Source organism: Mustela lutreola, chromosome 12 (genome assembly GCF_030435805.1).
Source record: "Mustela lutreola isolate mMusLut2 chromosome 12, mMusLut2.pri, whole genome shotgun sequence".
Taxonomy (NCBI): Eukaryota; Metazoa; Chordata; class Mammalia; order Carnivora; family Mustelidae; genus Mustela; species Mustela lutreola.
The window spans coordinates 96,142,265-96,158,323 of NC_081301.1; the positions used below are offsets into that span (position 1 = coordinate 96,142,265).

The 16,059-nt window shown below is 51.5% G+C and overlaps 1 protein-coding gene and 1 long non-coding RNA gene across 6 annotated transcripts in view; one reads left to right on the top strand and one right to left on the bottom strand.

The window, feature by feature from the left end:
* Positions 1-6,801, bottom strand: part of IPPK (inositol-pentakisphosphate 2-kinase) — a 47,159-nt gene extending 40,358 nt beyond the window's left edge. For 4 of the 5 annotated variants that reach the window (XR_009346261.1, XR_009346262.1, XR_009346263.1 and 1 more), the window contains exons 1-2: positions 6,560-6,801; positions 439-486 (exon numbers count right to left, since the gene is read on the bottom strand). Coding sequence is in view for 2 of the 5 variants with exons in the window: in XM_059141089.1 (XP_058997072.1) it covers positions 439-486; positions 6,560-6,640 (129 nt within the window). In the remaining 3 variants the exon portion in view is untranslated. The remainder of the gene's footprint in view (positions 1-438; positions 487-6,559) is intronic. The other variant, XM_059141088.1, reaches the window with a different exon arrangement.
* Positions 6,802-6,971: 170 nt separating this feature from the next.
* Positions 6,972-11,253, top strand: LOC131813047 (uncharacterized). The gene is made up of 3 exons (XR_009346586.1): positions 6,972-7,320; positions 9,512-9,730; positions 11,047-11,253. It is a non-coding gene; the product is annotated as an uncharacterized LOC131813047 (long non-coding RNA).
* Positions 11,254-16,059: the final 4,806 nt, after the last annotated feature.

A 16,059-nucleotide genomic window follows, 5' to 3' on the forward strand; every position in this document is an offset into this window, starting at 1 on the left:
GGAGGCAGCTCGCTGAGCACGTCCACGGTGCTCTCTGCCTGGTGCCTCAGTGAACAGAAACCCCGCGCCCCACCAGCACCGCCCGCTGGGACTTGTGCCACCATCCGCCAGTAGCACCGACTCATTGTCACAGCTATGATCCCACAGATGGGGAAACCGAGCCAGCGGGTGGCAAAGCTGAGCCCTGGCCCTGGATGTCCTGGCCACAAGCGGGGCTCCCTGCCTGCTCCTCCCTCAGAACCACAGACCCTCCCAAGGGACCTAAAGTGACCAGGAAGATCAAAACGCTGGCCCTACAGGGTTATGGACACCCCACTTTCTGTGCCCACTGCTGTGTCACATTTAAATTTCTATAATTAGCACTAATACTTCTGTAATGGAAAAAAAAAAAGTTTCCTTATATAATTAATGACAGGGTGGCAAACCCACCAATCTTACCTTCTTCCTGCTTGGAGGGAACTTCAGGAAACGCAACACCACACAACGCTATTGGGAAGTAAAGCAAAGTCCAGTCAGTGCCCGCCCCAAGCCTGGGGACCATGGAGTGGCGGTGGGGAGCGGGAGCAGGCCTGGGTCCCAGGGCAACCAGGAAAACCAGACGCCTATGGCCCAGCCAGCTCGTCCCCAGGAATCAAACTCACAGAAATAACTACGGTACCCAGGAGCCCGCAGCTACCGCAGACGGGAGTGTGGTTCGTAATTCCCAGTAAAATGGAAACCACCCCCGGGGCCAACAGCGTGGTGGCTGGACACAGCAGGATGCTGTCCACACCTCGGAGCGCAAGACACAGACGGACGTTCACAGACACTGAGCTGCAGTCGTCACGCACTGGTGAGTGAGGAAGTGCACAAACGGGGCTTTAAACACACCTGGACACGTGCATATGGGTACAGCTCCATTCATGTCAAGTTCAAAAGCCGGTAAGAGCAAGACCCGGGGACCACCCCACAGGTGGGTGGGACTGTCCCTGAGGAATGTTCTAGAAGGGGTTGGTCACAGCACTGCGCATCACGGGATCACCGGTCCCTACACTCAGTGATAATCGAGCTACATATACACTTACGATCCAGGAACGTTTCTGTAGGTTTGCTACACTTGATTTTTAAAAGTTCATAGAATAAAAAGTTTTAAAGTATGTGTATACTCAGTTTATATGGAAAAGTCTGAAAGGATCCAACACCAGTGACAGCATCTCTAGGGAGCAACAACTGGGACAACTTCTTTTTTTTTAAAGGTTTTATTTATTTATTTGACAGACAGAGATCACAAGTAGGCAGAGAGGCAGAGAGAGAGAGAGGAGGAAGCAGGCTCCCCACTGAGCAGAGAGCCTGATGCGGGACTCGATCCCGGGACCCCGAGATCATGACCTGAGCCAAAGGCAGCAGCTTAACCCACTGAGCCACCCAGGCGCCCTGGGACAACTTCTTAACATCTGTCCAGCACAGAACGCCAGGGAAGTGGAGAGAAGGGGACAGGCTCGGGGAGGCCCTGCAGCCTGACGCAGGAGAGCGCCGCAGGCGCTTACGCCCTTGAGGACACAGAGAAGCTGCGATTTTCACAGGCAGAAAAAGTCAGTGAGTGGAAGTATGACACACACATTAAACTACCTCAAAGCCCACAGTGAAGGTCACAACTTGTCACTTACGAAAGGAACAGAAGTCCCAGGCTGGGGAGGGGGGGCATCGCGTGCCAAACAGCCTGGGAGCCACACCTGTGACGCCCTGAGAAGCCACGGCCCTAACTGCGCAGCCATGTGAATGTCTGACCGTGCGGAGTGGGGACTCTGGCTGCCCAAGGGCTCTGCAGCCTTGAACAGGGGTCAAAGGATTTTCTACACGCTGATGCTTTGAGGTTGAGTGAAAAATCGGAAAACAAAAACGGGATTCCTGAGCACCCAATAAAGGCATAAAATGAGGGGCACCTGGGTGGCTCAGTTGGTTAAGCCTCTGCCTTCAGCTCAGGTCATGATCCCAGAGTCCTGGGATCGAGCCCCCCATCGGGCTCTCTGCTCAGTGGAGAACCTGCTTCCTCCTCTCTCTCTGCCTGCCTCTCTGCCTACTTGTGCTCTCTATCAAATAAATAAATAAAATCTTTTTTAAAAAAATAGCATAAAATGGAAGCAAGTACACCAAAGCAGTGACAAAAATTATTTTCTCAGTGGGAAAAAACCTGGGTGCTTTTCACTACCTTCCCTCCAATATTCTGTATTTTCTGGATGGAGACAGCAAGCAGTAACAGCAAGCAGGAGAATGAAAGACCACAGAGAGCAACACACTAAGAGGGCCAGCTGCCCACAAGAAGCCCGAAGGAGGGAACCCGCAGGTGGAATCAAGGCACCAGGGCCTCCAGCACACACAGGGGGTGGAGGGGGAGGCCACCCCGCGCCCACGGGCACCAGCAGGTGCACCATCTCAGGCCCAGGACACACCGGGAAGACCACAGGGCACTGGGGACCAGGCAACTTCCATGAGAAAGGGAGAGAAACACAAGAGAAAGGCTCACCCCTCAGGGTGCTGTCCCGGTGCCCGGGCTGGCTGCTCGTGAGGCCAAGCCACAGCCTAGTCCATCAGAATGCCAGTGACAGAACCCACGCCGGCAGTGTGGAGAGGGGACGAGGGCCGGGACAGGCGCTGGGTTGACAGTCCCATAGAGAAGCTGGCGGCGAGCCATGTCACAGAGGGCAGGCAGGACACCGCACTGGGCGCACTGGGACAGCCTGGGACCTACAGCGGGCAGGACACTCTCCTTCCCAAGCTCCGGCTGCATGGTCTGCACCCACAGTGGCCACAGGACCAATACGGTCATGGATTCAAGCAGGGGCCCACCCAGACATACACACACACACACAGAGCGAGGCAGGGGAGCCCATGGTGCCGTCTGGTCCTTCCCCAGGACACACACAAGCCTTGTGGACCTTCCTGGTCGACAGGGCAAGTGCCGTCGGGACTGAGGAGGAAGCGCACAGTGGGCAGGGATGCCACCGAGCTGCCTCGGGAGACCAGGCCCAGACAGGCAGAGCTCAAACAGCGGGAAGGCAGAGCTCAGCTCCCCAAGGTTAGGGCTGGAAATCACAAATCCTAGCATGTGACTACAGGTGATCCCGGGAACGATTACAGGCAGGGTCACGTGCAGAACTCTCTTGTGAGGCCTCCCGAGAATAAGTCACATCAGCTGTGTCGACCTGGACACGCACCACGAAAAATTCCAAACAGAGAATGAACTATTTGTTTAAAAAAAAAAACAAAAACACTAGAAACAACAAAAAGTTAAGACTCTCTGAGCTAGATTCAGCAGAAAATTAAAGAAGGGAGTGGCCCAGGACTTGGGAATATGCCATATTCAAAAACAAAAAAAAAAACAAAACAAAGCCCAGAACAGAACAACCCTCCTCGGTCTGCAGCATCTCCGTCATACATGATCCACAAACCAGGAATCCCGAAACCAGGATGGCAAGAGGAGTCCGACGGACCCTGACTGCTTGAACTTCGCATCTTCAGGACCCAGACAAACACCCAGGGCGTCAGAACAGTCGCAGAGGTAAAGGGTCCCACACACCCTCAGAAGCTTAGAAAGGCTGTAGAACCTGAAAGGCAGAAACGAGCTGCTTCTCCTGAGCTTTTCCAGAAGATTCTTGTTGGCAGGTATTTCGTGTTCACCTGTCGACAGGGAGGAACGCATCCCTGGAGCTGGTGTGACAAGCCCCGGGAGAGGGGCGCTTGCTCCCACCACTTCAGAGATAAAGTGACAAGCCAGACTCGTGACCTTCCCAGGACAGGGCAGGGCCAAAGCCACCTGACGAGAAGGTGAGGAGGGCGAGTGCAGATGGAGAAGCAGAGAGAAAGCCCACGTGGCAGCACACGTGAGGGCAACTGCTGGGCTTGACCATAGCTCAGCGTGAGCCCAAGTGGGACAGGCCACAAGAAGAGCCACAGGGTCCTTGGGCCGCAGCAGTGGAGGACAGTGCACTCCCACGGGGGGGATGCCTTTGCCCAGGACCCCTCCATGGGGTGGGTTCCGGGAGTCCCCCTGCATACAGTGCCCGGCACGCCACAGCCTCGGAGCAGCACAGAGGGTCTGTGCCAGGCCCAGGGCAGCAAAGGCAGGGCCTCCGCCGTGGCATGGAGGAGCCACCGGACAGCGGACGGCAGCCTGTCAGGAACTGACCAACCCTTGGGTCTTACATTGCCCACACAGGCCCCACAGTCCACAAGTGCTCAAAGCCTCCCAACCTGCTAGGCCGTGTTCCTTCGGTGCAGACCCTGGGCCTCGGGACCGGCTGCCTGAAGGCACCCCACGTCCTGATGCTGGAGAGGAGGAAAGATGGCTGTGGCACTTTTTAAGGACGCTCAGTTCTGAAAGTTGAGCTGAAAAGGGACAGTGTCCCGACCCGCAAGAACGCTGGCGAAGCCTCCCTCCCTCTTGGACTGAATGAGGTGGGTCTGGGGAGCAGGAGCACTTGTTCTCTCCCCCCGGCACAGCAGGGCCTGGACACGCTGCCTCCGGGGCTCTACCCTCCTTTCCACACCTCAAGGCCCACACAAAGCACGAAGGCCTCTCCATGTTCAAGAGGCAAGTCAGAAACTTCACTGGGTAGGGACCTTTCCTCACAAGACCACTGGCGACAAGGAGCTAACGCCAACCAGGCTGGAATGAGCACAGCCAAACAGATTTCGACTTAAAATAAGCATGAAGAGCACAGATCCTGGGTAGCCTGATGACGGAGTGGAAAAGGGAAAGGACACAGAAGCCCTAAGAGAAAGGGCAGAGCTGTGGGGGAGGGGCTGGGCTGTGGGGGAGGGGTCGGGGGAAGGGACGGTGACTATGGCCGCCCCAGAGGCCTCCCAGCTTCCAGCCTCATGTTCTCTTACTTCGAGTCTGTGCCTTGCTCCTCCATCTGACACCCTTGCAACTCGGCAATCAGCCCCCACTCGAAAGGAAGCCTTAGCCTTACGTGACATGAAGACCCACTAGCGAGCCTACTACGGAACTGAGCACGAACATTTCTTCTATGAAAGGGTTCAGGGGGGGCGCCTGGGTGGCTCAGTGGGTTGGGCCGCTGCCTTCGGCTCAGGTCATGATCTCGGGGTCCTGGGATCGAGCCCCGCGTCGGGCTCTCTGCTCAGCGGGAAGCCTGCTTCCCTCCCTCTCTCTCTGCCTGCCTCTCCCGACTACTTGTGATTTCTCTGTGTCAAATAAATAAATAAAATCTTTAAAAAAAAAAAAAAAAAAAGAAAGGGTTCAGGGGTCACAACAGTAACCCAACACCCCAAGGGACCCGTGCTGGAATATCCCGTGCCCCGCCGCACCCTCAAACACCACAGTGCCCAGCAGACGGTGCAAAGAAGGGCTCTAGGTGAAGCGCTGCCCATTATTCATCTGGAGATCCTGACTGAAGCCTGCGCGTTCTTCAGCTGCCTGACTGCGCTAATGGGAAACAAAATGCAAAGGCAGATCACAGAGGCCACCTGGGTGACTGCAGCTTCCCCTGCCACTGACCCCACACAGCCTGCGCAGAAACCACAGAGCAGGGGGCCACCCGGTAGGAGCTGCGGCGCTTAAGTCCAAAAGGAATGAGAGTGTTCACTTGCCCAGCACCTGCTCACCTAACCTTCTAGCGAGTCCACAATGGGCATTTTGTTCCTAGTTCCACTTTATGAATCCAGAAAGTGCGCCTGGGCCAGGCAGTGGTAGAACTGGGATGGCACCCAGCTGTGTGACTCCAACTCCCCAGCTCTTAACCCCTTGGTGACACCCAGGGCTCCTCCTCTGCCCACCACATTCCAGCCTAGTTGTATCAGCAAAACGTCAGAGGTTTGGGGCTTTTACAGGAATCCACATGCTTCTCTTCCTGGATTCACTCCCCTGCGAGTCCTTATTGCACTTTCTGAAACTCCGGCCCCTCACTGAATTAAGAAAGAGAAACCCTTTAAATTCTTAAAGACTCTGAACAAGAACACCTGGACAAATCATTATTAGCAACAGCTGCAGGAGCACAGCAATTCCGTGGGTCTTGGACGATACACTCCCTTGGCGCAGGGAGATACCAGCACCCCCCGCACTTCGCTGCTTCCTCCAGCTCCCTGGACCCCCATGCGGACCCCGGGTACCCCCAGGGCGGCCTCTCGGCGCAGCCTCCGCCCCATGGCGGCTGGTCAATCGGACATGGCACCGCGTGCGGCGCGGTGGGGGTGCTGGGGGGACGCAGCCCTGACGTGGGTTACTCTGGGCGAGGGGTGGCACCGACCGGGGGGGGGGGAGGGGACACTGGGGGGACGAGGAACTTACCCGAGGGAACGCGGATACGCGGGGTGCGGAACTACCCGGGGCGGGGGAGGGGGTGCGGGAGAACCGATCCGCCGGGAGAGGGGTGCCAGCGGGTCGTGGAACAGACCCTTGGGGCGGGGGAGTATTGCTGGGGGTACTCGGAACTAGCCGGGACAGGGCAGGGGGCACCAGGGGGTCGTGGAATAGACCCTGGAGGGACTGTTGCTGGGGGATCGCGGAACTCCCCGGGGGCAGGGTGAGGGCCCAGGACTGCGCCGACCTTCCGCCGCTCACCTGCGCGTGGGCCACCACCAGGCTCTTGTTGCCCTCACCGTGATACCTCCATTCATTCTCGTCCATCTTTCCCTCGTCCATCCCCCGGTGCGGCCCTGGCGCCTCTCGCGGCCGCGAGGTGAGGGCCGCCCGTCCGCCTGGGCACCCGCCGCAGCCGTCAGGGGAGGAGCGCCTGTCAGCCACGGCCTCAGCTCGACCCTGCCGCCCCGACTGCCAGGATCCGGCCGCCGGAAGCCACGCCCCCGGGAGCTGCCATGGCTGAGTCGGGCAACTTCCGGGTTTGTGCCCGCTTCTCCTCCATTGATCGCTGCGGCGGATGGTCAGGAGGCCATCTTGGGTGCTGGCGCGGTGACTCACTTCCGGAGCGCGGATTTGAGAACCGGAAACGAGGTTTCCGGTCCTGGCGCCGGAAGTGAGGCAAGCGGGAGCAGCCGGCGGCTGGTCGGCGCCCAGTGCTGGCCTGGCGGAGGTAGAGATCCGGCGGGCGGGGAGAAGGAAAGGGGGTAGCCGGGCGGCCCCGCAAGTCGGGGAAGGGGTGGCCAGGCAGGCCGGGGGTTACGGTGGTCTGCGAGCCTCGGACCCCTCAGTCGTGGAAGCCCCGCAAGGCATTGGCGTCTCTGAGCCCCCGCTTCCTTTTCTGTCTGAAGTAGGATGTGCCTCATCTCGCACGGGGTTATTAGTATCACCTCGTGCTTGCTACGTGGCGCAGAACCTCCCCAGCAGTCCCATGAGGTGGAAGCATTGTCCTCCGCACTTCACAGGTGTGGAAGCGCGGCCCCGGACTAGTGGGTTTCCTGGCGCCTTTAGCGGGAGGTTGGGGGTCAGTGGCCAGCCCCTCCTCCCGGCACCCGCGATGCCGTCCTCTAGAGCTGCAGCCAAGTTCAGTTAGATGAGCGGCCCCCAAACTCTCCGTCCCAGGACCTCAGAAAGCTTTTGCTAGCGTTGTATGTGTCGATGTTTACGGTATTGTAAGTGTGAAATTTTAAGAGTACTTTAAGATTTAAAAATAAACATTATGCTATTGGGGTGCCTGGGTGGCTCAGTCGGTTGAACATCTTAGCTCTTGATTTCGGCTCAGTTCACGGTGTCCGTGTGGGATTGAGCTCCGCCCTGGGCTCTGCACTCAGCAGGGAGCCTGCTTCTCTCCCTCTCCCCCCCGGCTCCTGCGCGCAGGCGCACGAACTCTCACTCTCTCTAAATGGATAGGTCTGTACAAATATATAAATATTACACATTTGGGAAAAATATTTCCCAAAAATATAGAGAAGAATGGTAACTGTTTTACATTTTTGCAAATCTCCCTAAAGTTTGGATTCATAGAAGGTAGTAGGAGTCTCACATCACCTTCTGCGTTCAATCTGTTGGAATATATAGCTTTGAAGTATGCCAGGAAAACCCAGCTTCAGATCTATGGTTCAACATAGAAAGAGTTACAGACCGAACTTTGAAAACTGCTTAGAGCACCACTGGGCACCTGGCAATGCCTCGGGAACAGTAATGAAATGAAGCCAGTCAGTCGGCAAAACAAGCCCATAGTGTTGAGGACTGGCCCAGATAGAAGGCAGCTGGGGCCTGGGGTGGGTAGCGCTCCCCAGGGATGGTTGAAAAGCAGGGGAGGAACAGCCCACTCATAGGAGGTAAATAGTCCCGAAGTGGGGGAGGGAGACACACACTCACAGGAGAAAGCCTCCCCTCACTCTGACAAGGCCTGAGAACCCTAAACATGTCTGAGATTGAGTTTCTCAGCATCTCTGAACAGAGAATTAGTATCATGTTAAGACATTTCCATAAGGAACCCTCCAGTGCTAAAAATGTTCTCTGTCTGGGTTTCTTTTTTCAAGGAGCATTTTATCACACTGTTCAGAAGTACTAGCAAATGGTAATGATAAAAAGATTACATCTTGGTTTCGTGGTTGCTTTTAAATTCTCCACAGATGGGGGCACCTGGGTGGCTTAGTGGGTTAAGCCGCTGCCTTCGGCTCAGGTCATGATCTCAGGATCCGGGATCGAGTCCCACATCGGGCTCTCTGCTCAGCAGGGAGCCTGCTTCCCTTCCTCTCTGCCTACTTGTGATCTCTCTCTCTCTCTCTGTCAAATAAATAAGTAAATCTTTAAAAGAATAAAAAAATAAATTCTCCACAGATGTACCTGGTGGATGGTGCCCCTCCCACCCCCACCCCCACCCCATCCCCAGCTTGGTACACCGCTGACTGCAGGCAGAGCCAGGTGCTTTGAAAGCATCATGTTAACAACATGGAGGAGAATGGAACCATCTGGAGGCCAGAAGGGAAAAAGGAAAGGCTAGAAAAGACACGAGCATGAGGAGAAGTACCTCTTCCTCTATTCAGCCCATGTGGTCTGACTTAAATTAACATCATGCCTAGTCTCCAGGCTGGCTTGTGATCTCAGCCTGGATGCAACCGAGAACTATATTCTCAAGGAATTACATCAAGCCAGGCTGCAGACATGATCCAGGTTCATCCAGTGAAGCTCGCTCCTTCGGCTTGCTTGAAGTGATCATGGGGAGAGTCACCCTCAGCTGGGTGACTAAGAAGCGGGAGATCGGGTGTGCTGCCAGCAGGGGTCCAGACATCTCTGACGGCAGCAAACAGCTGGGAAGTGGTGAGGACAGGAACACCTGCTGAGCCCAAGGATCAAGTCTTACTCAGCTGCTCTCAGGTTTCTGATGCAGCAAATTCCATCTTTTGCTAAAATAATTTGAGCTGAGTTCCTTTCACTCACAACCTGAAGAGTCCGATGTGATAACAAGGTACACTGGGGTGGACCAGTCACCTCGGGTAGTGAGGAAGTGAAGCCAAGACCAAAAGGCGAAGGTTAGCAGGGCCTCCTGCGCAAGGCCCGGGTCCCTGGGTGCTTTTTGAGCTGCCATCTAGGGCCAACCGCACTGCCACCACGACTAATCACGGCCTTCTCCTTTTGTGTTTAAAAAAGACGAATGGAGAAGAGTGGAAGGAAGAAAGGTGAGGTGGGACACTCACCTTCCAGCCACACTGAGCAGCCATCCAGAAACAAGGTGGCCGGATACTGGGAAGTAAAGGCCAGCAATGAGTACTTCCCGTTGCTCTTCCGATGTGTGTCTGGGCTCCTCACTGCACAGCTTACATCTGAAGGACGTGCGCAGCGATGTGTGTCACCTACTGTGATCACCTGGTATGAAGGCACTTCACCCCTGGCATTCCCCTCCAAAACCTATAACCCCCATCAATCATGAGAAAAGTGAGGGACATTCGACCAGGATTCCTCAGACCGTCTGGGACACGGGAGACATGGACAGACCAGAGTCGCTTAAGGAGACAATCCCCCTAAATGCAATGTGGGATCTGAAAAGGATGTTGGTGGAGAAAGTGGTAAACTCCCCCCAAAATCTGGAGTTTAGTTGGTAGTCATGGACCGATGTTCATTTCTTCGTCCTGGGAAACAAACCACATATGTTAACACGGTGGGGAGCTGGGGGAAAGGCATATGGCACTATGTCACATGTTTGCATAAACCCAAAATAAGGAGTTTACTTACAAAAAAAGAATTCATTTTTCAGCTTCTTTCATAAATACATCATTAAGTATGTATTTTTAAATATATATCATATCAAACTGGCAAAATAAAAGTAATCTTTACACCGTTTGTGTGGATGGAGGGGAGGGACAGACAGGACACACACTGCTGGGGGAGAAGGATCTGCACTGTTGGAGCTCCAAATAGAGCCACATCAGTAAAAGTAGTTGCTGCTAGTCCTCTTTGACCCATCATTTCCATGCCCACAAATTACCCTACAAAACCCCCAATACACACAGGGTATTTGTACAAGCAGCGGTGTTGGACAGGGCTTGGTTCCCAACATGGGCACCTTGAGACAGCCTCAGGCTGCACTGACCCGCCCCAGCACGAGACTGGGAGCAACGCTCTGCAGCCGTGTTCTTTTTTTTTTTTTTTTTAAGATTTTTTTTATTTATTTATCAGAGAGAGAGGGGGAGAGAGCGAGCACAGGCAGACAGAATGGCAGGCAGAGGCAGAGGGAGAAGCAGGCTCCCCGCTGAGCAAGGAGCCCGATGTGGGACTTGATCCCAGGACGCTGGGATCATGACCTGAGCCGTAGGCAGCTGCTTAACCAACTAAGCAACCCAGGCGTCCCTCTGCAACCGTGTTCTAACAAGTTTCCTGAGCAACTCTCGGGCACTGAATTACGGCATACTCAAAAAGCACACAGTCAGTCAGAAAACGAGTCACACTTGTACTGACGTGAGCACTGTTCAAAGTCTGCGGTTGTGAAGCAAACGTGTGGGCGTGGGTGTGGGTGTGGGTGTAAATGCAAACTAGAGGGGATCCAAGTTATCCCGTCTGGAAGGAGGAGAGAGGGAGAAACAAGAAAAATAATGTCACTTTCTTCATATATTGTTGATTGAATGTATTCATGAAACACTTTTACAATAAAAATTTAAGGTTTTGTTTTCTCATTATTTATTTGACAGAGAGAGCTTGCACAAGCAGAGGAAAAGAAAGAGAAGCAGACTCCCCGTGGAGCTGGGAGCCCGACGTGGGGCTCCATCCCAGGACCCCGGAATCCGGACCTGAGCCAAAGACACGCTTAACTGACTGAGCCACCCAGGTGCCTGTTGCCTTTTTTCTTTTTAAGATTTTATTTTTTATTATTTACAATAAAAATTTTAACGAATACATTCTCAGTACTTATTTTTTTAACCGAGGTAGAACGATCACTGTGTATGCTGTTAAATACAGGAATAAATGTGTTCGAATAGGAAAGAACATAAAAAAAAATATGTGCCTTATTGTGCACTGCGGTTTTCTTTGGGGATCAGACCACGGTGAGGTGCCCTGCATTTTACTATAACATTTGAATTTGGCACGAAAGGCATGAGTTACCTTTGTAATTGGAGCGGGGGGGGGGGAGTCCTGCATGAGGTGGCCTTGGGGTGCTCAGGTACAGGAAACTGGGCAACTGGGAACGAACTCCTAGCTACGCGGGTCCCCTGAACCCACCAGGGGTAAGGTCCTGCTCTCCCGAGCCGATCCCACCGACTCCCACACGCCCTAACTGCATAATGAGTTGGGGGGCCTTTGAGGGCACACAGCCCCTTCCCATTCAAAGAGAGGGTGAGGCTGAGCATGCTGTCACCTGCGCTGCTCACATTCCCAGGGCCTGTGTCCAGCGCAGCTGCTCCCCACCTGCCTTCTGCTCACCTCCCTCTCCAGCTTTCATGCTCCAGGATAATCCAAGCAAAGGGGTGACCTTCCTGAAGGAGGCCATTATTACCATCTCTGACCTAGACAACACAGTAAAGGACCAGCCAACAAGAACAGGATCAGTGACTTTATCTACATAAAAAAATTAAAACCTAGAGGCACCTGGGTGGCTGAGGGGGTTAGGCAACTGCCTTCAGCTCAGGTCATGATCCCAGAGTCCCAGGATCGAGTCCCACCTCAGGCTCCCGGCACAAGGAATCTGCTTCTCCCTCTGACCCTCTCCCCTCCCCTCCCATGATCTCTCTCTCTCTCTCTCTCGTAAACAAATAAAATCTTTTAAAAAATTAAAACCTGGAGATACCCCACAATAGTCAAAGTCAGAGAGAAAGTAGATGGTGGCTGCCGGAGCCGAGGAAGGACGGGCAGCTCGTGTTTAATGGGGACACGGTTCAGTTTGGAAAGATGCAAGTGGTCTGAAGGTGGCTGGTGTGATGCTTGTACAATGTGAATGTACGTAATGCCACTGAATTTAAAAATTATTAAAATGGTAAATTTTAGATTACAGGTATTTTACCACCATAAAAAGAAATTAAAATCTCTGCACAACAGTTCACAAAACTGCAATGCACGTAACTGACCAAAAAATAGAATTGGAAACATCTAAATTATCCAACAAAGACATACTATGCAGCAATTAGAAAGAAGAATCTCCAAGATACATTGTTGAGTGACAAATAGTAAGTTATAAGATACTGGGTGGCTCAGTCAGTTGAGCGTCTGCCTTCAGCTCAGGTCATGATCCCGGGGTCCCAGGATTGAGTCCTGCATCTGGCTCCCCACTCACCAGACAGCCTGCTTCTCCCTCTGCCTGCTGCTCCCCCTGCTTGTGCGCGCACACTCTCGTTCTCTCTCTGACAAGTAAACAAAATCTTAAAAAAAAAAAAAAAGATACTGGGTATGCTATGACACTATTGGTACAAAAAATATGCAGCAAGGTCACCCGGCTGGCTTGTTGGAGAGCACACAACTCTTGATCTTGGCATCGTGAGTTTGAGCCCCATTTTGGGAACAGAGTCTATTAAACATACATATATATATATGCATAAACACATACATAATCAGCCAAATGGTCCCATGGAGTATATAATCCACAAGAAGCTGGTAGTAGTTACATATTATAAGTAGAATGCGGTGGTGAAAATAAAATCTTGGCTCTACTCTGCATATTCTTTTTTTTCTTCCAAGATATTGTGTGTTTGTGTGTGTGTGTGTGTGTGTGTGCGCGCGCGCTATCTATTAAAAATATGGAGGGGGCGCCTGGGTGGCTCAGCTGGTTAAGTGTCTGCCTTTGTCTCACTCAGGTCATGATTCCAGGGTCGTGGAATCAAGTCCCACATAGAGCTCCCTGCTCGGCGGAGATAATAAATAAATAAATAAATAAATAAATAAATAATAAATAAATAAATAAAATCTTTTTCAAAAATAGAAAGAGGAATTCTGGCTTCCAGACTTGCATGTAGAATGCTGGGAAATTGTTGCTTTGTCCCTCCAACAACAACAACAAAACAGCTAAACTGAAAACCAATAAGCCCTAATTCTATTGGAGAAGTGAGGTCACAGGGCAAGCTGCTGTCGTAAAAATTAGACCAGCAGACACAGAGATCCACAACTTATGGGTACAGAACCCCTCAGACACTATGGGAGCCAAGGCCAGACAAGAAAACAGACTGTAACTGCCTGGTTGCTGGACGCTCTGTGTGGACAACTGGGAAGGACAAAATCCCTTGGGGACCCAGTCATCGGGGGCTCCATGCTTTTGTGAGTGTACCTCTGAGAGGCCCAACAGGGACTCACAGTGGACACTGAAGAGAAGAATTCCCTTGTGCTCCTGACAGGGAGAGGGAGAAAATAACCATTTGAGATATGCAGAGCATCCTGTTTTCCTAAAAAGACCCACCTTTGGAAGGAACTATTTTACCAGACCTACAGGGCTTTTACCAGAGTCCAACCAACCAGGGGGAAGGCGCATACCCAACTTCCACGCGCTTTTCCCTCCTGTGTGCGGAGGGAAACTCCCAGTTCCAGTGTCCTCTGGCTATACTGGCCCACATGCAGCAGGGAAAACCCCCAGAGGCATTTGTGAAGGTCAGATCCTAGAGCAACAGGCTCACAAAAATTTTAGAAGGGAGGGGCGTGGGGGATGGGTGAAACTGGTGATGGGTATTAAGGAGGGTCCAGATTGCATGAAACACAGGGTGTTCTATGCAAACAATGAATTTTGGAACACATCATCAAAAACTAATGATGTACTATATGGCGACTAACATAACACAGTAAAAAAATAAATAAAATAAATACACCTGAACCATAAGAACAGCTAAAAAAAAAAAAAGGAAAAAAAGACCGAAACCTAACCTTACAGGGTAGAACACTTGCCCTGCTCCCACACGTACCACCACATCACTGAAGGGCTATTTACTGGAGTTCCTTTCACCTAGTCCATCATGCCCAGGTTTCAATAAAACCCACGAGGGATAACACAAAGACAAAACACAGTCTGAAGTAACAGAGCAAGTATCAGAGTCAGACTCACATCTGGCAGGAATGTTGGGAGAATCAGAGTGGGGATTTTTAAAAAAATGCAAACCATTTTTCATTTGCAAACCAAATGAAACCATGCAAGAAACAAGAGAGTGATGCATAACATTTAATGTGTTGGGAGAAGCCCCCAGCAACCTAGAATTCTGTACCCTGCAAAACTGTTCTTCCCAGGTGGGGGAAAGGGAGGAACATTCCATGAAGATGAACACAGGAAGCACTAGGAGTCTGTATCACCCCTGCACAACCACATTAGAAGAATCTGTCTGACATACCTGCTTCAGAACTCCAAAGCCTACTGGAGAGTCACATGGGGAATTGCTGGGAATCTTGGCAATTTCAGCTCTTAGCACAGTAGCAGCTATCCATCCGCAGCCCTGACTCACAGCAGGCAGTCATGCATTTGTTCCAGGTGCAGCTTGCACACAGCTTATGAGAACCTCATTGGCAGAAAGGAGCCTGTCCTTCAAATATTGGGGATCTGTGGTCTGATCACTTATCATTGCCTCTGGTCACAGAGATGCAGATGAAGAGGGGGATGGCCACTGTTGACACACCTCCCTCTTCTGCCAAGGAACCACTAGGGAGTTAAAAGCTGATATGTGCCCCCTCTCATTTTTCTCTTTTCCCCCTTCCAGGAACCAGACATAAAAAACTAGGACATGCAGAAGCAGTTGCGTATGTGGGGAAAATGAGAAAGTCATCGGTTAACCCAGGGAAGGCAAAACCTGAGAAGACCTTAAATTTACACCTCAGGCTGACCCTCAGCAAAAGACAGCCTAGAAAACAGCAATTACAAAGCAAACCCAGAGGTAGAGAGGAGAATCTGATTTCCTGAGTTGCCACATTATTAGTATCCAATGTCCAGCGTTCATCAAAAATTCAGAAGACATGTAAAGAAACAGGAAGTATGCCCTTTTCAAAGGTTAAAAAAAAACAAACAAGCAAACAAAAAAACAAAAAAGCAAAAAAAAAACCAAAAAAAAAAACAAAAAACAAAAAACAAAAAACAAAAAAGCCAACAGAAACTGTCCTGGACAAAGAACAGATGTCAGACTTACTGGACAAAGACTTAAATAAAACAGCATTTGTTAAAGATGCTCAAAGAACTAAAGGAGGATATTGACTAAGGTCGAGAATGTGGCATATGAACAAAATGGGAAGAACAATTAAGAGATTAAAAAACACTAAAAACAAAGTAAAAGAAATTCCAGAACTAAAAATTACAGTAAGTTGAGGGGTGTCTGTGTGGCTCACTTGATTAAGTATCTGACTTTGGCTCAGGTCATGATCTCAGGGTCCTGAGATCACGCCCCACATCCTGACTCTGCCCAGCAGGGAGTCAGCTTGTCCCTCTGCCCATCCCCGCTTGTGCTTTCTCTCTCTCTCTTCTCTCAAATAAATAAATAAAATCTATTTAAAAATAAATAAATAAATAAAAATTACAGTGATTTGAATGAAAAAGTCACTGGAGGTATTTGAGAGCAGATCTGACGGGGCAGAAGAATTGGTGCTCGAGAACAGAAGAGCTGAAACTGGAAATTTTAGGAACATGAGGAGGACGGACAGAAGTGAGCAGAGCTGAAGGGACCTGTGGGACACCATGAACAAGGACAGTGCACACACTGGGGGCACCCCAGGACAGGAGAGGAAGGGAAGGAGAGATTATTTGAAGAAATAAT